The sequence below is a fragment of the Macrobrachium nipponense genome, chromosome 2 (genome assembly GCF_015104395.2).
Source record: "Macrobrachium nipponense isolate FS-2020 chromosome 2, ASM1510439v2, whole genome shotgun sequence".
Classification (NCBI taxonomy): Eukaryota; Metazoa; Arthropoda; class Malacostraca; order Decapoda; family Palaemonidae; genus Macrobrachium; species Macrobrachium nipponense.
The window spans coordinates 119,101,611-119,126,294 of NC_087201.1; the positions used below are offsets into that span (position 1 = coordinate 119,101,611).

General features: G+C 38.9%; 1 protein-coding gene across 1 annotated transcript in view; it reads left to right on the plus strand.

The window, feature by feature from the left end:
• Positions 1 to 24,456, plus strand: part of LOC135221287 (uncharacterized) — a 60,738-nt gene extending 36,282 nt beyond the window's left edge. Inside the window, exon 2 of the mRNA XM_064259098.1 lies at positions 15,759 to 24,456. Within this exon, the coding sequence (XP_064115168.1) occupies positions 15,759 to 21,073 (5,315 nt within the window). The 3' untranslated portion in view covers positions 21,074 to 24,456. The remainder of the gene's footprint in view (positions 1 to 15,758) is intronic.
• Positions 24,457 to 24,684: the final 228 nt, after the last annotated feature.

Genomic DNA, 24,684 nt, shown 5'->3' on the forward strand with positions numbered 1-24,684 from the left:
ATATATATTGTGACGAAGTGCCAAGTATCTGGTTACTACACTTACCATTCATTAATTGTTACCTCACAACAGCCAGACACCTTAACCCTCATCACAGGTATTAAACAACTGAATACTCTAAAGGCAACAGTGATCCCTTAATAACTTACCAGTATTGCAGAAAATCAGACTAAGTTCGTCAAAACAGGTGTGAGGTAATCTTGTATTAATTAAATTAATTAAAGGGCATCACACCATCAACAACTTTAAAAGTCTAAGTATTTCCCTGATTTCAAAAGTCTAAGTACTTCCCTGGTTCTAAGTCACTTTAAGTAAATTGAAGGAAAACTGCTCCATTACCACTATGTTTCTACCTAACATAAATATAATTATATTTATAGACTGGTGTACAATGAAACACTTATAAAAATTTAAAATAAAAAAATTTATTATCAAACTCAAAATTTATAAGTGAAATTCACAATATCAGGGAAAATTACTGTTACTTGAAAACAAAGCAAAGTTTAATTAATTCTTGAATCAATTAAGTAAAATTAAATCAAAATTAATTTATCACAAAATTCAAGAAAATTAATTCAATCAAAATTCAAAAGTGTTAGGTAATAATTGAAATTTGGAAATTAATTCATAAGTGCTAAACAACAATAAAACTTGAAAAGAATTCTAAGTATATGCAAATTAATTCACAAGTGTTAAATTCAATTAAATTGAGAATGTAAATGAAAACAGAAAAATGTGGAAAAACACACACGTCAATAATGGATTAATGCACCTCAAATGAAACAAACACAAAACACAAAAATTTGCAATGTGTAAAAACTGAAATTGTTTCACTCAAACCATTGCAACTATTAGTTATTAGTTGCAACTAATAAAAATATAACACACTTTACCTTGGTATACCAACTTCTTTCTTCAAAAAATTCACCAATTCACAGTATTTCACAAAATTAGGCGCTGTTACACACTGGTATAATGTTTGTTCAGATTCCACAAAAAGCACTAAATAACACTAAATAAACTCTAAGAAATATTAAATCTGAAATCCAAAATTTACGAGTGACCATTCAATAAGTATTAAATCGTTACGTTACTTTGAAATAAAAAATGCTGTGCGATGGAGAGAGAGAGAGAGAGAGAGGTCTGAACGCCAGGAATCCCAAGTCTATAATGGAATCTTTCATTTCGCATAAGAGCTGGGCAGTGGATCTGGCACAAAATGTTTTGGGCTATGAGAAAGATGATGCAATTCTTCCAGAAACTTCAAACATGACGCAACTTTACAGAAAAAATAATGAAATCTACACATGGCATTTGGTAAAGACGTATGCTTATGAAACCAGTCTGCGCAACAAAGACATGACTCGATCGAGACAGACTCGAGCGAGCAAGATGATTGACATGTTTTTAAAAACAACACGGACTCAGCGAGTGTTAATATATTTATTTTAATTTATAATATATATATATAGATATATGTATATATATAACATATTAAACATATATAGATAAAATATATTAAACAATATAGATATATATATACAGGCGGTCCCCGGGTTACGACGGGGGTTCCGTTCTGAGACGCGTCGTAAGCCGAAAATCGTCGTAAGCCGGGACATTGTCAAAAATCCTAAGAAAAAACTACTTATAATGCTTTGGGTGCATTGAAAACTATGTAAACTGCATTCTTATGGCATTTTCCATCAAAAAAACCCTCAAATATTAATTATTTTGCATTTTTGGTGTCATATTTCACTCCCAGATGAGCGTTGTATGGCGTCGTGGACACCCCTGGCAAAAATGCGTTGTAACCCTGGAAATAACGGTCTATTGACCTAAGCGTCGTCAACCTCGAGAAAGGAACGTTGTAAGCCGACACCGTCATAACCCAGGGGGCTGCCTATATATATATAATATATATATATATATATATATAATATATATATCTATATATATATATTTATTATTTTATATATATATATATTACTATATATATGTATATATACAGTAGTCCCCCCGTATTCGTGGGGGATGCGTACCAGACCCCCCGCGAATAGTTAGAATCCGCAAATGTTTGGAACCCCCCTCTAAAAATGCTCATGAACTATACCTAAGCATGCAAACACCAAAGTATCCCTAAAAAGACCATCCTTCATCAAATATACATAAAATATCCTATTATGGTTCATATTAATCTTTTAAATATTATTAATACTGTTTTAAAGTAAATCTTACATTTTATGTTTATACATAAATACATACTATGTACGTACTGAATGACTTAGTTACGTATGTGAAAATAATTCAGTCCCCCCATAAGTATTCAGTCATGCACGTTTTCTTTCATACTGTTACTATTTGAGACATCCATTTTCTTTTTACAAGGGAAGTGAAATCACAAATACCAAATGTCTACTTAAAGTATTATCCTACATCAAAATATACCATTGATTGGTATTATTAATATCATTTTAAAGTAATCTTAAACATTTTACCATTAGAAGTATATTAAACAGCCAATAGCAGAGAGAGAGAAGAGAGAGAGAGAGAGAGAGAGAGATTGATTACATAAAACCATGAAATTCGTTGACCATTGTATGGCATTGTGATTATCCCAGCTCCGAGCGTCACTGGAGTTGAGGTAGGGAAATTGATACAGAAAAAGACGAAGGGAAGAATTTTCATTTGAAATTAGTTATCGTATTATTACTACTTCTATTATTATTATTATTGTTTGAAAATAAAATAAACACGTGCATCTACCATAAAAAATTCTCTCATCTCAGTAAGAAAGAGGGGTTATCCTTACAAGTGAAATGGAAAGGTAATTTTCATCTCTTTAAAATACTACCATTATGAATTTTGTAATTATTATTACAAAATTCATAATTATTATTATTAAGTAACTGAAATTATTAATCAACATTTTACATACTAGTACCATAAAAATTCTTTCATCTCGGTAAGAGAGAGAGAGAGAGAGAGAGAGTGTTTATCTCTCTCTGTTCTCTCAAAAAATACTTATAACGCTTCAGTTTACCACTATGACACAATCTTGTGTGGCAGAGAGAGAGAGAGAGAACCTTAATTAAAAGTGACATGGATATGATTACTATTGTATTTCTTTAAAATACTTATCACTAATATGAATTTTGTAATTACAGTTATTATTATTATTATTATTATTATTACTATTATTATTTGAAAGTATTAAAAACAAATTGTAAAAGTACTATAAAAAATCTTGAGTCTCAGTAAATGAGAGAGAGAGAGAGAGAGAGAGAGAGAGGCGGTGGAAATTTCATGAGCACTTGATGGCAGCAACAAAACAGCTCCCTCCCCCTCCGGTCACTTAACTTGATACGTATATCTGAGTTTTAGTACCTGGAGTTGGAGAAAGAATCTGACTGGGATTTCCTTCATTCTTCCATGATTTTTTAAATTTATAAGCTAAAATCTTTCTAATTCACTATGGTATTTTCTTTAATGAATTGATATTATTGCTGTATAAATTAATAAGGGATTTTGACGTAAGGAAAAATCTATTTCTGGGCGATTGGCTCGTGTCGCCAGCGAAATATCCTTTAATCTATTATTTCTAGGGTAAATGTACTAACCATACCAGAGAATAAATAAATAAAGAAAAAGGGTCAGTACAACTGACTCGCTCACCCTCCAAGAGGGTGTCGGTATGAACACTATGGCGAGTGAGACCACTACCACGAGCCGCTTGCCAATAGAAATCTCCCACTACAAAATCCCCACGGAGGGGAGCCGACCCACAGAGTGGGCAGCAACTACTACTACTCCATCCCATGCTGCCGACTGCTGCGCCTCTGGTGGGGCCATCCTGAAGTTAGCAGACATCTTGAGCGATGGGATGGTAGGGCGGGATTTCGCTGGCGACACGAGCCAATCGCCCAGAAATAGATTTTTCCTTACGTCAAATCCCTTTTCTGGGCTCAGCTCGTGTCGCTGCGCAAAATCGTACCAGAGAAATAGCACAAGATTGTAAAGAAAATTCAACTAAACAAAAAGGGGTCTCAAATAAAAGATAACATAAAAAGAAGGAATATAATTGCTAAAAAATATACATATACACAATGATACAAAATTAGAAATATTACTTATTAAACTTAATGCTAATAATATTTCTTAAATTAACTTAATTTTACATATATACAGGGCTTACATGGAATATATGTTTAAAAGCAGTATCTGTGTATAGATATGTACAAAGAACTCAAAAGCAATTATAACAATAACTTGAACAGAACAAACTTCAATAATAATAATATATGAAGGGAATGTATATGACTTAATATACAAAACCCGTAACCATTGTAAATAAGATGTATCCCCTAGCATAAAAATAAGGGGATCACATCAAAGAGATCAATACATACAATCGATTGTGAGTGCCCCTAGCAAAAAAATAAGGGACACCCACCATATCACCATAAGAGCAGCTAAGACCCAAGGTAAACGTAGATGAACATGACAGGCATAGACGAACTGTTGGGTGAGACAGGTAGAGGAGGACTGATCTTCTACTAAAGATTAAAGCAGAGTCGGGGAAAACATTGTTACCCGCCGCAACTGCTGAAAATTTCAGAGCTTCCAAGGACTTTAAGTAATGACGCTTAAATACTGTCGGCGATTTCCATCCAGTATATTTTTTCAACTCATCGAAATTCATATGGTTGGAAAATAGTTAATTGAGGTGGCTACTGCCCTGACATCATGTGCTTTTTTTTGGGAAAGAGTCAGGATTGGCTTGCTTAATAAAGTACAGGATCTGCTGCCTGATGCCTTTAATAGATAAAGTACCACCTTTTGCTCTCTTAAAGAGAGGACCCGATGAGGATGAGGAGGTCCTGGACAGAAAGGCTCGTAAGGTCGATACTGGGCAGGAAAGAGATATATCTTGTGGAAGGGGTACAACCTTCCATGGTTCCCACACCTCATCAAGGATCTTCATTCTTTGCTATAAAACTACGTTCCGGAGAAAGTAGCACTTCCCCTGTGGGAAGAAATTGAATATGATCCGGATCTCTGGATAATGCCGACAGTTCTGAAATTCTGGCTCCTGAGGCCAAGCTTAATAAAAATAGAGTTTTTGTTTTCTTAAGAGCATTATAAATGAAGCTGTGTCATTATCAGTTTTCTGAAGCAGCTTTAGAACATTTAAGAACCATGATACTGACGTAGGCCTTACAGAAGGTCTAAGTCTAGCACAAGCCTTGGGAATAGAACGAGAAGTAGGAGTCTATCAAGTCTATGTTGAAACCAAATTGAAAAATCTTTTTCAAGGCTGACTTGTTTGTCGTAATGGTGCTAGCTGCTAAGCCTTTTTCAATAAAGATCTGAAAAAGGATATAGCTGAATTGATTGTCATGATTCTAATATCTGATTCTTTCAGGAAGGTTGCTAACTTTTTGACAGCAGCATCATACTGTCTCAAAGTTGAATCCCTTTTATCAGTTCCAAGAAGAGAATATTTGAGGGTCAATATTCGCATCTCTTTTCGCTGCAAACTTCATGAAATCCATAAAGTTAGGGTTTTGAGAATTCCTGAGGAAGCGAACACAGTCTTCGTTTGCACTGACTGGGAGAGCCTGGGACTGGGAATTCGAAGAGGGCGAAGACCCAGTTTCAGAATTAGAGGGTACCAATTGCTCTTCGGCCAGTCTGGGGCTACTAGAGCCACTTGACCCTTGAATGTCCTGAGTTTGTTCAGTACCTTCATGAGAAGATTCACTGGAGGGAAGACATAAATCTTCTCCCAGTTGTTCCAGTCTAGGGCCAGGGCGTCCGTGGCATAGGCCAGAGGGTCCAGGTTGGGGGCCACATAACATGGGAGTTTGTGGTTCAGCTTGGGATGCGAAGAGATCCACTTGTAGGCCTGGAACTCTCCGAAGAATCCATTGGAACGAACTGCTGTCCAGTGACCATTCCGACTCTAGAGGTACTGATCGGGATAGAGCATCTGCTATGACGTTTCTCACTCCAGCTATATGGGTGAGGAGAGGTGCCAACTGAACTTGTCCGCCAGGGAGAAGATGGCTACCATGACATGATTTAGATGACGTGCTTTGGAGCCTCCCCTGTTATACAATGGACTACCACTGCGCTGACTAAGACTAGCTTTATGTGGGAGTACTTCGGCGGACGTAACCTTTTTAGAGTCAAGAACACTGCCATTGCTTCCAGTACGTTTATGTGGAACTGACGGAACTGAGGTGACCAAGTTCCCTGAACTTTCTTGAACTGAGAATATCCTCCCCAACCGCTTAACGAAGCCGTCTGTGTGGATGGTAATCCCCGGAGGAGGAAACTGAAGGGGCACTGATATCGATAAGTTCTTGACTTTTGCCCACGGGCGTAGTCGATTCCGTAGAATCTGAGGGACTGAGGATAATTTGTCCCTGGACCTGACATTTGCTCGTGAGCGCCAGATTCTGGTTAGGTCTTTCAGTTTGGCTTTCATCAAGATGTTTGTCACTGATGCAAACTGGAGTGAACCCAGGATCCTTTCCTGGGTTCTTCTTGACGCAAGTTTGTGACTCAGAAATTGCTTTACTGACTTCGCTATTTCTTTCCTCTTGGCTGATGGAATCGACAGAGTATGGGAGGATAGATTCCCATTGAATGCCCAGCCACTGAAAGTTTGACTCTGGAGTGAGTCTTGACTTGGTCCTGTTTATCTTGAAGCCTAGATATTCCAGGAACTGAATCACTTTCAGTGTTGCTTTGTGGCATTCCTCGACTGTTGGAGCCCAGATTAAACCAATCGTCGAGATACGCTACTACCATAACCCCTTGCGATCTTAGTTGTTGAACTACCACTTGTTCCGCCAAACTTTCGTGAACACCCTGGGTGCCTACTTTGAGGCCCGAAAGGAACTACCTTGAAGGAGAATGCCTGATCTCCTATCTTGAAGCCCAGATACGGACGGAAGTGCCTTGCAATAGGGATATGATAGTAAGCGTCTGTAAGATCGATAGAGGTGGTGACGGCCCCACGGGGAAGTAAGGTCCGTACCTGCGAGATCGTGAGCATCTTGAACTTGTCGCAGCGAATGGCTAAGTTTAAGCGGGACAAGTCTAAGATTACCCTTCTTTTTTGTGAGCCTTTCTTTGGAACGCTGAACAAGCGCCCTTGAAACTTTAATTTTCTGTTGACTCCATCGCTATAGCGTCCTTTCTGAAGGAGGTCCTCCGCATACTCCGTCAATTCTTTGGATGGAAGTTGGCGGAAAGGTCTGGATGGGGGGCGGGTTCGCTACCCAACTCCAAACCCAGGCCTTTTGACACAATGCTTTGCGCCCACTGCTGAAATTCCACCGGTGGCGGAAGTGAAACAGCCTCCACTCCTACCTGAAAGTCCTCATTGGGTGTTTGGTAGCCTCCGCGGGCCTCCCTGAAAATGCTTTCCTCTTATTAAAGGACCCTCCCGATCCTCTCTGACGAAAGGATCGCTTACCTCTGCCTCCCTTACCGAGCGGTCATACTTCTGGGAAGCCTGGCCCTCGAAGACTTGATTGAAGGCTGGGGAGAGAGCGTAAGAGGTGGAGGGTTGAGGCTGGGGGGGAAATGACATAGATAGGCTGCGATTGAGCCTTGGAGGTAGAAGGTTGGGCTGCTTGCACCAACGGGACAGCTGGAACAGGCTGGGTAAAGTGTGGCTGTTTCTTTTGGTAAGGCTGGAAACGTCTGGGTTTCTTCTGAGCCTTACCTCTGACAACTTGATCTTGGCGTCTCTTGGCCGTAAGACCCCAACGATCTTTAAGGCTTTGGTTAAGCCTTGTAGCCTCTGCCTGGACCTCCTTCACCATCGCATCTGGGAAGAGGTCTGCTCCCCAGATGTTCGATGCAAGCAACGTATTCGGTTCATGCCGAATCGTTGCTTCTTGGAGGACATGTTTCCTACAGTTTTGTTCTAGCCATGGCGAACTCGAACATATCAGACTGCACCGTTTGAGTCAGTGACTTGGTGATCAGCTTAAAAAGTGGCTCAGAACCATAGGAAATGGTAGCCACCTCGGTCATGGCCATGGTATTGATAGACCTGGCCAACCTAGACTTGGCATCAATTCTGCCTGAATGAGGCTATCTGGAAGTCTAGGCAGCTTCTCACCAAACTGCTCCATAGCACAGTCTGGTTTGAGTTTGCCCGCCGAAAAAGTGTTGGGCAGATCTTCCCACAACTCACCGGCTGAGGGAAGTAAAGGAGACGTAGGGTCCGCTTCTTTCAGCTGTAGGCAACGAATCCCCCTTCTGGGCTGCTGGAATGGTAACCGTAGCAATCTTTGTCAAGAAAGGGAGCGGGTACTCTCTTCCATTGTAAAGATTGTGAAAGGACTCTTAAACGGCTGTATTTTCGTGTTCGAACAGTCCATGTCCTCTAAAACACCTGAGCCATTCTCTTTGAGCCTGGTCTCGTGAATAGAGGACTGTTTCTTTAGGTACCTTATCGTCTCGAGTCATGGCAGAGGCGGTGAGCCTGGCGTAGCCGATGAACGGAGGCTGAAGGTCTTCCGGGTAGAACTCGAAGTCTTCAATCCTCCGAGTTCCACATTCCGGGATAGAAATAAGCCCGTCCTGGAAGGGGGCGTATGACGCTACTCTCCAAGGATTGTTCATACTGAACGGAGGTAGAGAGTCATACGGAGGCAATTGCGCTCCCCCTGTGCTGAAGGGTGGGGGAGAAGCTAGCGGAGCTTGGCTCAGTCCGGCGATAATGTTGTCCTGGGAGTTGATCCTATCAGACAACCGGGAGAACATCTGTTCCATACTGGTTTTTTAGAGACCCCACCAGATCGCCCACTTGTTGCAACAGGCCAGCGTTGGGATCCAAAGCCGGAGCTGCTGCGGAGGTGGACGGGTGGCTCTGAACCGGAACCAAAGGTAGTGGAACGGTTGACTCCGCTGGAGTGTGTGATCTCTCCCTGGAGGATCTACTCCTAGAGGATTTGGAGCCGGACCCGGAAGCTTTAGACCTCTCTGCTCCGGGGTTTTTTAGCCGGAGACTTACGAGATGATGATGACGCCGACGCCGTCTTTTTAGACGACGACGACGTCTTAGTCAAGGTTTTTACTGCTTGTCCTTTGACCTTAGGTCTAACGGAAGCATCAGGAGAAGTATAAAGTTCTGTACCTGTAAAAGCCTTGGAAGGATGGAGAGTTTTGCAGGGGTAGAAGATCCAGTGGCACCCAAGGGCATCCCTTGGGCGTCCAACGTACTCACCTCGACCAACAGGTCGTCTACACCTACCATGGGTTCAATGTTTAGATCTAACGTCGCGACTTCCGAGGAGATGTCCTGGCCTGGATCCGTCAACGAGGCAGCGAGCTGTTGTTGGATGAACGCAATAGTCGGGGCCGCCTCTGCTGGGTCGACGTAGCCCGTTGACTTGCCTCCGGGGAAGATCAGGACCGCCAACCTCTTCTCGAGAATGTAGGCATACCCTTGGCGGCGTTCTTCCCCAAAACCACCGACCCAGGCCCGCAGGGTTGCCAGTGCGGTGTCCTTCACAGCCGGAGCCTGGAAGAGAGGGTATTTATTAGTTTTAAGATTAAACTTAAAACTAAAACTAAATTAAAGGCTTAACTTAAAATTATAGGGGATGCGAAATCCCCTGTATTTTTATCTTAAGTTTAAGAAGATTAGAATTTTTAAAACTTAAGAACTATAACGAAGTAGGGAGGCTGGCTAACGGAGTTGGAAATACTACCCGTCTAAGAGCTGGCTCACCAGATCATAACAGATGGTGCATGTCTCGTGATACCAGACTTGGAGGTCCCCGTGCGGAGTCGCGCATGGGAGCATGGGACCGGCAAACTTCATGTCCACAGGGGTCCTTGAAGCGTGGCGGCGCAATCCCGGATGCTCACAGTTTGTGGGGGTCTGTAAGTGAAAAGACACATGAGCATCTTAAAGGCTATCACTTACAGGCTAAAGGACAGAAGAACTCCGCTGCATGCCGGAGCTCGGAAAAAATTTGGGCATAACCCCTCCCTACCGCCTGAATAGGCTATAAGCCCGGAGAGATCCGGTGAGGCAGACAAGGGAGGGGGATGGTTTAAGTTAGCTTAAGATAAAGTTACTTAGTTTAACATAACTAATTCTTAAACCTATAAAAATCGAACGTACCGGACTAAGTCCCATGCGTTGGCGGAGCGTGTCGCGACCTCAGCGCAACGGAGGGGTTAGTAGAGACCAACTGTATGCCTCAGTCCACCCTGCGGGGTGAACTAGCACCTTTCCACTTGGATGCCGGAGCTCCGGTAGAAAAGGAGCCCCAGTAAGGTGGGAAAGGGCGAGAGGCACACAGACTCACGCTAGCAACGGAGCGACGGAGAAGCGACGGAGGGGGAAAGGCCAGTCCCCCCCCCCCCCCTAGCCATCCGGCCGGACCGAGAAGCTGGAGGGGTCGAGTCCAGTCTGGGTCTGTCCCGTCCCTCTACTCCCTCCGCCTGGGGGGAGAGGGAGGCAGGCTCGGGTATGCGGAGCGAGCGTGGGCAGACCAACCCTCCCCCCGGCCCTATGGAAGAGCGGGAGGAGGGGAAGATGACTGGACAGGCGTCTGGGCTGCTCCGTATCACGTAGTGACCACGGGGCGGTAACAACAAAACAATGAAACGATAAGGCCTAGAATACACAACCGGCTGATCAGAGAGAAGCTATAAGGAAGCAACCGAACTGAAGAGCGGTAGCGCATGGGCCCTATGGGCCATAACCTAGGCTAGATGAAGCCAGACGCCTACACTAACAAAAACATAATAAATTAAATAAAACATTGAAAGAAAGAAAACAAAATAGTAGGAGAAAAAATCCAGGAGTGTACGACTAACCCGAAAGAAAGTCTACCCACTCAAAGCTAGCCGGGCCGATACTAAGAGCCGTGGCTAGGGTCTGGATAGAAGAAGCCTACGTAAGGTAAAAAGACATGCATGCATGACATAAACCGCGTAGACTGTACCCTAAAACAAATAGGATGACTAAAAATAGAGCGTACTAAAGTAAGGGAAGGTTCTGGGTATGGAAGACCAAGAACGAACCCGCCACGAGGCAGAACCATGCTGCCATGCTTCCGACCTAGAGTCCGTATTTATACCTAAAAAACGGCAAATACTGACTCAAGGACGGAAAAAACCAAATAGCAATAAACATTGAGTACTTAACTTAGCTGCTGCGATGGCTGCACGCTCCATGATGAGTAAATCCAAAAATAAGGGACAAAAACACAGAGCAAAAAGGGCACGTGTATACAGTGTCGCGCTAACTGAAAAGGATAGCCACCAGAGGCGCAGCAGTCGGCAGGCATGGGATGGAGTAGTAGTAGTTGCTGCCCACTCTGTGGGTCGGCTCCCCTCTTGTGGGGATTTTGTAGTGGGAGATTTCTATTGGCAAGCGGCTCGTGGTAGTGGTCTCACTCGCCATAGTGTTCATACCGACACCCTCTTGGAGGGTGAGCGAGTCAGTTGTACTGACCTTTTTTCTTTATTTATTTATTCTCTGGTATGTGTTAGTACATTTACCCTAGAAATAATAGATTAAAGGATATTTCGCGCAGCGACACGAGCTGAGCCCAGAAATTAAATATTTGAAAATAGTAAATAATTTATTTATCATACAAAAAAACATACATCTTTGTAGTAGAGAGAGAGAGAGAGAGAGAGAGAGAGAGAGAGAGAGAGAGAGAGAGAGAGAGAGAGAGAGAGAGAGAATTATTATTTTTATTATGTGATATCATTTAAACTTATTAAACTTACTAATACAGTATTAATCAAAATTAATATTTGAAAATTAGTAAATAATTTTTGTATCATAAAAATGTATTTAGTCATGAAAATAAACATCAAAATACACTAATTAGTGATTATTTTCGTTGTAAAATTCCGCGAATGGGCGAGTCCGTCCGCGAATAATTTCTAGATAGGTTCCAAAGAAAAATCCGCGAATGTGTGAGTCCTTGAATCCGTAGAACGCGAATACGAGGGGAACACTGTATATGTATATATATATATATATATATATATATATATATATATATATATATATATATATATATATTATATATATATATATATATTTAATATACAGGCGGTCCCCGGGTTACGACGGGTCCGGCGGGTTAGGACGACGTTCCGAGGTTACGACGCTTTTTTTTAAATATTCATTGAAAAATCCGCCCTGGGTTACGACGCTTGTTCCGAGGTTACGCCGCTGACGCTTCCGACGCTCCAAGTTTACAACGCTTTTAAAAAATACATACTATGATAAGATAAGAATCCTTTATAGTTTAGCACAGTTTCTCTCTCTCTCTCTCTCTCTCTACTACAAAGATGTATGTTTTTTTAGTATGATAAATAAATGATTTACTATTTTCAAATATTAATTAATTTATACAGCAATAATATCAATTCATTAAAGAAAATACCATAGTGAATTAGTAAGATTTTAGCTTATATTTAAAAAAATTATGGAAGAATGCAGGAAATCCCAGTCTTCTTGAAGTAACTTCCAGTAACCTTTTCGAGATCCAGGTACTAAAACTGTCAGCTATATATCAAGTTCTGTGACAGCCAGGAGGGGGAAAAGCTGGGGAGAGCTGCAGTGTTGCAATCACGTGGTCCTGACATTTTCCTCTCTCTCTCTCTCTCTCTCTCTCTCTCTCTCTCTCTCTCTCTCATTTACCGAGACTCGAGATTTTTATGTACTTGTACTATTTGTTTTTTAATACTTTCAATAAATCAATAATAAATTAATAATAATACAAAATAACTGTAATTACAAAATTCATATGTGATAGTATTTTAAAGAAATACAATACATACTAATCTATCCATGTCACTTTTAATTAAGGTTAACTCCTCCTCTCTCTCTCTCTCCTCACTCTCTCTCTTCATCGCCCTCTCATCTCTCTCTCTCTCTCTCTCGTCTCTCTCCTCTCACTCCCTTCTCTCTCTCTCTCTCGCTCTCACCGAGATGAAAGAATTTTATGGTACTAGTATGTAAAATGTTTATTGATAATTTCAGTTATTTAATAATAATAATAATAATAATAATAAAATTTAATTACAAAATTCATAATGGTCGTATTTTAAAGAGATGAAAATGACCTTTCCATTTCACTTGTAAGGATAATTCCTCTTTCTTACTGAGATGAGAGAATTTTTATGGTAGATGCACGTGTTTATTATATTTTCAAATAATAATAATAATAATAATAATAATAATAATAATAGAAGTAGTAATAATACGATAACTAATTTCAAAAGAAAATTCTTCCCTTTGTCTTTTTCTGTATCAATTTTCCCACCTCACTCGAGTGACACTCGAGCTTAACAATGCCATACAATGGTCAACGAAATTTAATGGTTTTATGTAATATCTCTCTCTCTCTCCTCTCTCTCTCTCGTCTCTCTCTCTCTCTCGGATCTCTCTCTCTCTCTCTCTCTTTTACTGGAGATGAGATCATTTTCATGGACGTGTATGTAATAAGTTTATCATTAATATTTTCCAATAATAATACTATAAGTACAAAATTCATATCTGAGTATTTTAAATACAATAATCATTCCATTTCTCTCTTTTAAATACTGTAAGGACAACTCTCTCTCTCTCTCTCTCTCTCTCTCTCTCTCTCTCTCTCTCTCTCTCTCTCTCTCCACAAGATACTTGTCATACATTTGGTGTTTCTATTTCTTCCTTTTATCTCTCTCGCTCTCAGCAAAAGAATTGATAGACAGACAAACATAATTGCACAGTCCTTCTTTCTCTCTTCTCTGGAGAAATATGTATTTATGGGAGGGGTGGGAGGGGGGAAAAAGTTGTCTACAGACGTTCATTTCAATCTATTGAAACCTAAGGAGTTATTTCTCTCTCTCTCTCTCTCTCTCTCTCTCTCTCTCTCTCTCTCTCTCTCTTGTATTTCAATGAAAATATACAGTAATTTGTGAATACACAGTGTTGCACATGAAAAAAAGTAAATTAGTGATAATTTTAGAGATACGGCCCTAAGAAAAATTGCAAATTAGTAGTGAAATTTTCCCTGTGGACATGTTTTCAAGAACGTCGTTCCGGCTTACAACGATTTTCGGGTTACGACGCGTCTTAAGAACGGAACCCCCGTCATAACCCGGGGTTACGACAGGGATTCTTTTCTTAAGACTCATTGTAAGCCGAAAATCGTCGTAAGCCAGAACATCGTAAAAAATCCTAAGAAAACCTTACCTTTAATGCTTTGGGTGTGTTGAAAACTATGTAAACAGCCTTCTTATTGCATTTTTCATAAAAAAAACCCTTCAAATATTGATTATTTTGCATTTTTGGTGTCATATTTCATCTGCTAGATGAGCGTATTAGGCGTCGTAAGCCGGAACATCGTAAAAAATCCTAAGAAAACCTTACTTTTAAGGCTTTTTGTGTTGAAAACTATGTAAACTGCATTCTTATTGCATTTTTCCTAACAAAAATCTTCAAATATTGATTATTTTGCATTTTTGGTGTCATATTTCATTTGCCAGATGAGTGTATTAGGCGTCATAACCCTGGAAATAATGTCTGATGAATATAATTGAGAAGTGCCTTAACGTCGTAACCCGAACCTGTGGTAACCTGGGGACTGCCTGTATATATGACCTGATCTTGGTCATTTGTGGGTTCGGGATATGAAGGAAAAAATACAAGAGAGATAAGTTAACATGCATGCGATGTAGGACATGCAAAGATAATAATCGAGGAAATGTTTGACACAGGTGTATTCTTCTTAGCTACACAGGTGGCCTTTACTTGTAATTATTACACTAACTATGCTAGTGCACAACCGGATGGCAGGTTAGACTGTTATTGACACTCATGGTGTGGCGGCCGATGGTGACGGGACTGCAGGCACTGGGCACTCGCCTCGATCCAGTCTGTTCTGTACGAGACCTGCTAACGAACTGGTTTGACAGCTGGTGCGGCCTGTTTCAAATGCCCCCTTTCACATGGCATCGTTATGCAAGAAGCTGATTGGTTATTCTGGCTCCATAGATACAACAGCCAATCAAGAATGGATAGAGATGCGTGGCACTCTTTTGAACTGCCCAAGCCACGCCAACTTGTAACGTCTTTGGCGGCTGACTTGTGTTGTCGCACATACACACAGTATCACTTATAACTCTTTCACGGGACTTCAGACTATCATGGAGAAGGCATATTCAAAACTGTATTGAATCAGCTCATCTATATATATATATATATATATATATATATATATATATATATATATATATATATATATATATATATATATATAGTATGTGTGTGTGTGTCCCATTTTACTACTTCTCCATGTTTCTCAGTGATTTGCTATACATAACAATTTCTTGTCTTTCTGCTGTGTAGAGATTCTGATTCAGTTTCTCCTAATTGTGCTTTTGTGCTTATGCCACACAGCCACTTGCTTTTTAGCCTTATACCACTTTTCCTTGTAATAGCTCTCTATTCTCTTTCTTGCCTGTCCTTTTCCTGAGCTTGAATTTTCCCGCACTTGAATTTTCCCTGTTTTCCTCTTCAGTTTCCCATTGTTTACTATTGTTATTCCACCACCATGTCTTTCTCTATAACCTTTCCATGGAGTAACCTTGCATACTTCTGCTGCATCTGACATTAAATATCAATATGTAATCGTAATATACCAATGATTGATTGCACTACTTCACTTTTATAGTCTTTTTGAGTGCTTATGAGATTTTTTCCTTTTCAGGAAAAACAAAGAAGTCAAAGGAGGAGCAGCAGAAAACATATGAAGCTGTTGAAAAGATGTCGCTTTCCATGCTTGAATCAAATATCAGTAAAATCAAAGGTTTGGATCAAACTTATGCAGACGTAAGCATAAGTGATGAGTCATCTCTTAGTGAAATTAATATACAGGCAGTGACAAGATTTCACAGAAAGAAAAATAACCCTAGGAGGGGGTTATCCCAGATACCAGAGACCAAATTAGCTCATGTTGGTAAAAGACGGTCTTCTATTTTACCTGAAAAGAAAGATGTCAGTGTCTTGAAAGATCAGACATATGGAAATATCACATATATTGAAGACACTTCTGAAAATGATAGCCTCAGTCAGGAGGTTCATGAAAAATTAGAGAAGCTTAGAAGCAAACATCGTAAGGCTCTCTCCAAAACAGAGTTAACAACAAAGAAATGGGTGGAGTCAGGTAAAAGATTGAAGTCCAAGAAGAGCATAGAAGAAGCCTTGCCTTCTTATAAAAATGTTAGAAGAGGAAGAAGTATAGTGGTTGCTGAGGACACTTACGGTGACTTGAGTAATGCAGACACTTCTTCAGACAGCATATCTTTAGGAAAGGTAAAGGTATTTGCTGGAAAGAAAGGTCAGCGCCAGCGAATAGCTATATCTGATCAAGTAAACTTATCCACACTTGCAAATTCAGAAATAGAGACCTCAGACATTTCAGTTCAGAATGTGCCATCAAACATGTGTTTAATACAGAAAAACTTGGAGGCCTCTTCTACAAGAAAAGCTTCAGACTATATTAAGCCTGATAATGAAAGTTTACCAGATTCATTAAAAGGGAATCTTTCAAATGCCTCTACAGATTCTTCACCTGTGAAAGACCAGAATGAAAATAATACAGGGAAGCTTTCAGATGTATCTCAAATAAGGGGATCTGAAAGGGAATGCGAGGAGAGTTACACTTCAAGTACACTTGAGAATAGTTTGGGACGCATTCAGACCCCAAAGAAACTAAAATTATCTCGAAAAGCCCCACCAATTCAGCTAAGTTTTTCGTCTGTTTGGTCAAAACTTAAAGACAAGAGTGTTCTTGAAACCTCTGCAAAGAAAAATACAGTTGATGAGAAGCAGGACCTTGAAGATGGGAATGAAGTAGCTGGAGGCCCAACAAATATAATTGGGCAACCACAACTGAGAGACTTGCATGTTGTATTACAACGTTTAGAGGACTCTTTTAGTGAACAGTTGGCACCCTATAAGAATGAAAAACCTGTCACTCCTCCAAAGAGTTTCAGGGATGATGATCAGTCTGAAGACACTGAGGGACTTGAAGGCCATGATCAATCTGAGGTTGGGAATGAAGTTACTTCTAAAGAGAATGAATCTACTTCAGCTGGGTTATACATCCCTGTTTTTTCTAGTGATAGCAGTGACAGTGAAGTAAGTAGTAACATATCTGCAGCTCTTGGTTCACTATATGAAGATTACAGTCATGTATTTAAAAGAAAATCAGGTACAGGTATAAGTAGCTCAGATGCAGATGGCTCTTTTGAAAAGGGGCCAAACAACACTTCAAAAGAGAATGTTGTTAGATATTTATTTAGGAAAAGTCCCCAGAAAAGCTCTCATGACTCACAAGAAGTAAGGTCGAAAATGAGACTAAGGAGTTCTCCAGACAAAGATACTTCCCAAGAGTCTTCAAGGAAAACTACTTTTCAGAAGAGATCAGAGCAGTCACCGAATAAGGGTAACCAACAAAACCGAAAAAGAGTGCCAATTGAGTCAGTTAGCCCTCAACAGGAGAGCAACGTAATAATGAAACCCAGCCCTGGTAAGAAACCTAGGAATTCTTTTGTGGATTTCAGTCTTCAAGAGAAAATGAGTGATTCACTAAATAAAGAAGATCGGCAAAAGAGAAGTATTGATTTCCCTAAGGAAACTAGTTCACAAAAGAAAGTGCGAGTTACACCCTTAAAAGTTAACTCCCAAAATGAAATTCATGGTTCAGCAAAGGAAAGGAATATTACACCAAGGAAGACCAGCCTCAAAAGAGAATCAGGGGTTTCACCAAGGAGCCTCCCCTCAACGGAGAATGAGTGTTTTCACCAAGGAAAGTCACTCCTCAAAAAAGAAGAGTGTTCACCTAGGAAAGCCAGCCCTCAAAAGAGAATGAGTGTTTCACCAAACAAAGCCAGCCCTCAAAAGAGTGTGAGTGTTTCACCAAAGAAGGCCAGCCCTCAAAAGAGAATGAGTGTTACACCAAGGGAAAGCCTCCCCCCCCCTCAAGGAGAATACGAGTTTTCACCAAGGAAAAGTCAATCCTCAAAAAAGAATGAGGTTGTTTCACCAAGGAAAGTCAGTCGAAAGAGAATGAGTGTTACATCAAGGAAAGCCTCCCCTCAACGGAGAATGAGTGTTTCACCAAGGAAAGTCACTCCTCAAAAAAGAATGAGTGTTTCACCAAGGAAAGTCAGTCCTCAAAAGAGAATGAGTGTTTCACCAAAGAAAGTCACCCCTCAAAAGAGAATGAGTGTTTCACCAAAGAAAGTCACCCCTCAAAAGAGAATGAGTGTTTCACCAAGGAAAGCTACCCCTCAAAAGAGGTTGTTGATTGTTTCACCAAATAAAGCCAGCCCCCAAAAGAGAATAAGTGTTTCAGCAAAGAAAGCTACACCCCTAAAGAGAATAAGCGTTACACCAAAGAAATCCAGTCCCAAGAAGAAAATGAGTGATTCCCCAAAAGGAACCAGTTCACAAATAGAAGTCGTTGAATCACCGTTGAAAGGTTCTCCCCAGAATAGAAACCATGATTTCCTAGAAGTAGTTAGTACACATACAGTATCAGCAAAGATAGCCAGTCCACAGAAAAGAATGGAAAGCCATTCCCTGCAAGAAAGTAGCTCTTCCAGTGAGGGTAGTCCTAGGAAATTGAGAAATTCTTCAAGAGAAGTGAGTGTTCTTGAAAAAACAGAAAAGTCATATGAAAATGGGGTATCTGGGGCAAAAGGTGATGAAAATGTTTCAGAAAATGGAGGCTTTGAGATAGGGACTAATCTTGAGATTCCCTCCTCAGATAGGACTAGCACAATTGAAGATACATTAGGGTCTTTGGAGAAAACACTTGTAGAAAATGTTGAAGAGTCATTAGAGAGACAAGGTCGTCTCAAACAATTTACTGAAACACCCAGAAAATTAAATCATTCAGAAAATATATCAAAAAATGAAAGCTTAGAGCAGGAAGGAAATCCTGAGAATGCCTCCTCAGCACAGATTAACCCACAGAAGGATACACAGGCGTCTGTGGAGAAGAGGAATGTAGAAAATACTGTAGAGGTACCAGGGAAGCCAAGCCTTCATAAAAGATATAGTGGTATATCCATGAAATTATCAATGTCGGAAAGTAGGTCAGACATTTCTCACGGAATAGATGAAGAGATTAATATTAGCAGTGAAAAGAGGTCATCACCAAGAAAGAGAAATCCCAAGAGGCTTTTTGTAACTGATGATATCACTTCCTCAGGTAGAGATGTTTCCTTAAAGAAGAATGAAAAGGATGATATTAATCTGAGCACAAGCAGGAAGAAATCAAGTGAAGTTATTGCATTAAAACGAAAAAGTTCAGATACATCATTTGTTCATGGAGAATTGTTTGTAGGTGACAAGAATGAACAAGGTAGTGGGAAGAGGAGGAGGAGGAGTTCGCTGAAGAGAAAGCGTAGTTCATCACGAGAAGATGAAAGAGGTTTGAAGAGTATTGTGCATGAAGTGTTGGTTCATCCAGAGGAAGCTATCAAGGCAATGAGGAAATCCAATTATTTGCTTGGGGATCAAAAAGAAAATGAAGATTTGGGGTCTGAACATGTTATTGAATTACAAGAGGAGAATGTTGACAGAGCTAGAGGTAATACTGGAATTGAGGGGAATGTTAAAAATAACAATTCAACTGTTAGCAATAGTGTTGTGACAAAAAAACATGTTGAGGACCAGAGAGAAAGGAGTGACAAATTAAGCAGGTTGCCTCAAAGTGATCATTCTGCTGTAGTATTTGCTGATACACAAGAGAACAAAGGAGAGACTGAGGGGATTACTACATATAGTGATAAATATATACAAGACACCCCAGTTACAAGAAGTGTTGAGGTGGAAGGAGGCAAAGATCAAAGAGAAGAGAACATTGACACAAGAATTCTAGGGGTAGAAGAAGAAACTGAAAAAGATACTCAGTCTGATAGGACAGTCACTGGTGATATATCTTTGGATGGTAGAAGTACTAAGGAAGATGAAAACAAAAACCAAGAAAAAGATGCACCAAGTGCAACAGTCCAAGTGCAGGAACAAGGAATTGATGAGGATGATGATAAACTTACTGGTATAAATGAAGAAAACTCTGCAGCGAGTTCTAATTTGAAGGGTCATAAATCAAATTCTCATATGAATGATGACATAGTTCCCAGTATGACAATATCTGGGAGTTTATCATCCTCAGTAGAAGCTGAAGGTGTTCCTCAAGTAGTTAATGAAAATGAAATTAGCATAGTTTCAAGTCAAGATGATGAGCTGTCAGGATTTCAATTAAGGAAATTAGCTGTTGATGTTGAAGTGGGGGAATCCAGTGGCGAAGAGGAGTTATCATTGAACTTGATTCCTATTGCTTTTCAAAGAAGAAATGAGAAGGCAAGCATTCAAAAGGAAAGCTTAACTTTGACACAGCAGGAAGAGGAAGTTATGGCATCAGAAAGAGAGAGAAGTGAAGAAAGTAAAGCTAGAGCTGACTCAGAACAACCTTCAGAGGCTCCTAAGCTAATACAAATGACCATGACAAATTTTTTAACAAAATTAGCAGCCAATCCACCTAGACAGTCAGCTCTATATGATGTGAAAGAATCAAAACATTTTGTGGAAGCAATGTTTCGAGGAATAGAGAGGCCCAAGACAAACCAGACAAAAAGACCTAATGTAAAAACAAAAAAGGCTAGAAAGGAGGAACTGCCTTTGAGTGTGCCTGAAAGTATGACGAAAGAAATATTTGAGCATTATGCAAAATGTAAAGTTGATAAGAATGCTCTGAAAACTATTGTTAAAGTTAGTGAAAAATTTTGGGGAAACTGTGCTGAGGATTTGATGAGCATAGCAAAAAGTCGAGGAGAAAATTTTGTCATTACAAAGGAGGATGTGATCAGATTAATGACTAGAGAGGGTACTCTCAGTGAAAGCACTCCTCTTACAAGTTTGATTGTAGAATATCTTCCTTCAGAAGAGTGGGATATTCTTATTCCCACTGAATATGGGCATAACCAAATTTATCCACCCCTTGAAAAGTAATGACATTTGAACTGAAGTTTCATCATAATGCTCCCATGTCTATCATTTGCAAGAACTATATTTTATACTTATTGCTTTTATTAATTTGATCTTTATTAGATGATTGATAAGTACACGGAAAATGAAAAAAATTAGTGACCGCAATAGTTAAAAACACTAAAATGCTCAAAGAAATAACAGCTTAGAAAAGATGACAAAACTGGTGTTTAGAGGAAGAACAAAGGTAATCTAGTGGTGGAGGACTGTAATGCAAGTTACAGACATCGCAAACAGAGTTTGTTAACTGTCTTTCCCTAACTACTAGAAGAAATATTTTAAAAGTGTTAGTAGGAACCTTAGACACCTGAGTTTAGGGAGTATGTAAGAGTTGAAAGTTTTCAAATGAGGAAGCTAAACCCATAAGTTATCATTCATGCCTTACTGGCTCCAAACTGGTGTAAAAATTGTAATGTTGTAATTTCTTGGTTAACTTATTGTGTAAAGTAGCTGTCAGGTAGTTTGTGTACAATAAGAGCAAAGGTGTTCCTACAGTACATATATTACACAAGCCTGTTATTTTACATGTAATAATACTTGAAATGTGGAAGAATGAAGTGCCAGTGTTTAACCTACAGATGAAATAAAGACGTGTCTTTAATCCAGCTAAGGCCTCTTCGGGAGTAAACCTATCCGGCAAGTCTATCACTTCTCATGGATATTACGGCCCCTTAATTCAACACCACATCCACCCCATCTAACCAATAATTTTTTTTGGTCTTCGTCCTCCATTCTCCCAAATCTTGTGACGTATCATCCACTTTTTTGTGTCATGGCCAAAACTTTCAAACACTCATCCATCGTATGTTATGTGATTCACCTTGTCCCTCATCATCAGTCATATTTTCAGACATACTTTCATATATTTCGCTTACTCCCAAATACCACTATTCTTATTAAAATTCATTGCTCCATTGTCGTGGCTTTCACTTACCACCATATTGTAATTCATTGCTTTGAACATAGTTCACTTTCAAATGCTAAATCATCTTTTCATTATCAACAAGTACTAACAGACATCAGGTACTTCCCGCTACATTACAGTGTCTGATAAATTTACACCTACATCTCTTGTATATTTTATGTAACTTATCTCAGCTTATGATTTTTAAAAATATTGAAAAGCCATAGTGAACACACCCTTGTATCAGACAAACTTTTATGCCAGACAAGTAATTTTCTAGGCTGTCATTTTACAGCTAATTCTCTTTCATCCCAAAAACTTCAGTTGTTCTCAGAAAATTATCTTGTACACTTGTTGTAGTCATGTTATGTTCTTAAAATTTATGGTCATTTATATCATCATTTCCATATGCAAAGGAACTGTTATTTCCCTTCCATTTCATTTGGAACCTTTCCCTCATCCAGACTTGCCCTACCCACCATCACTTGGTTATATGATGCACAATTATAACCCAGCATTTCAGTTGTAATCTTATTAACTCGGGATGTCTTCAGGTTTTTAATTGCCCTCATTACAGACCAGACTGTTATATTCACAATTTATCAAAAATTAATATTAACTTATTTGACTCTTGTATCATTGAGATCTGCCTCATAAGTATCGTCTTTATTCATAAGTCCATTAATGCAAAACTGTATTCTGTTTAGACAGCTTCTTTGCATTGTATCTTTTATTGCAAGGCTCATTTACTCAGTAATATTACTGCATTTACACCCTTTAGTACTGTACAATTATTATTCTTTATACAATTATTACTCAAATTTACCCTTAAAATGTTAACATATCCCATCTTGTTTTGCCACTTGATTCTTTACTACACAACTCATTCTCTTGTAGATTGCTTTACAGTTATGTATTTTGCCTTTCAACTGCACTTCAAAAAAAGTCTTTTCTCACTACTCAAGCTATCATTTCACTATACCACCACTTACAACTTTTGTTCCTTTTCACAGGCATATACCAAAAAGCTTCTCACCCAGTGACCCCCTGGATTTGCACAGATAAACTTCTACATTGTTATACTATTGACAATATCTCACAGTTAATTTCATCATTACATTTCAATATCATTCGGAACTCCTTCATTCAGACTAAAACTATGTACGTACTTCTAATTTCAGTCTTGCCACAGTTGCATTATGACCATCCGTATCCTTGGCTACTCCCCTTACATCTGTCTCTTGCTTGTTTATTCACTCTGAACAAACATTCCAGTACATATACAGTACTGCTCTCTGTCTTCACAAGTTTCTCTTGTCTTAATATTTGTCTTATTTCTTCTTTTTGTACTTAGTATATACATGTATATAGAACATTAGTATATACTATGTGTATATGGAACATAGTTAAAATATTACACTCATGTATTTTTTGAGCCACAAAGTTAGAGGATTAAAAATAATGCTATAGTTACACAATATTTTTTATGACAGAGACTTTGTGTGTGCAAGTTAATTTTAAGATTAAGCAGACCAAGCCAAGTGAATAGAGTAAACAGTACATGGCAGTTTCATAGTAATAATTTGTTCATTAAATCAGTGTATTTAAAGAAAAAGATATGTTAGTGGTATATGGTATATACGTATTAGAAAGTGGATGTCATTGCATGATTGATTAGTTCAGGTCCCTCATTTTTTTGGGCTTTCCTGTAGTATCCATAAATAACCCTTGATTCAAAAAGGTAATAAACAGCATAGTGTATTTTAACCCATTCTCTGGCGTTACATCTTAATCTACTTGTAGTTTATACTGCTTATGTGTATGTATGCAAGATATTTTTAATTTTCAGGGTCAGATTTTTATGTATATTTTTTATTATAAAAGGTATTTCCTTCAGTTTCTGTATGTTGTAGATTTTATTAGTTTTCAAATATTGTATCTGGTTTTTTGTAATGTTGAAGCATTTAGGTTTGGTTTTAAAAGCCTTTAGTCTTACTGTTCTTTAAATTTTTTCTGTTTACGATTATATGTGCCATTCTTTTTGGTAAAACATTTTTTTTTTATCTTAATCTTACTATTCTTTAAAAAAATTTTGTTTACAGTTAGGATATGTGCCCTTTACAACTTCTGTCTTTCTCTAAACTTTGTATGTTTGTGATAAAAAAAAACTTGTCAGAATTATACAACAGAGTAAACTACCATATTTTTCTATTTTAGGCAATTGTTAGTACTTAGTCAATAATTACTGTACATTAGTTATTAAATCTATTGATATAAATAAGGATATCTGAGTAGGTGATACTAATGCAGTGAATGCTGCTCCCAATTTCTGTGGTATGATATTTGGGCTCCAAGCTCTAGATGAAATTCTATAAATACTATATATATCATATTACCAAAAACCTTTTGTACTTGTGAAATAAATGAAACTTCAACTTCTCAAGACTAATTTTTTTCATGATCTAAAAAAAAATGTGTACAAAAAGCAGGTAGAATCAAAATCTTGTTAAAAGACTGAACAGCTTTGCCTTTGAAATAAAAAAAAAATTAGCTAGAAATGTCAAAATTAGTGTATGTTCACATGCGGAACAAACCTGGGTCTTAACATTAGGATAAGTCTGGTGCCAGGTGGAAACCAGTGAAAAACAAGAATTGTTTATGCAAGGAATTG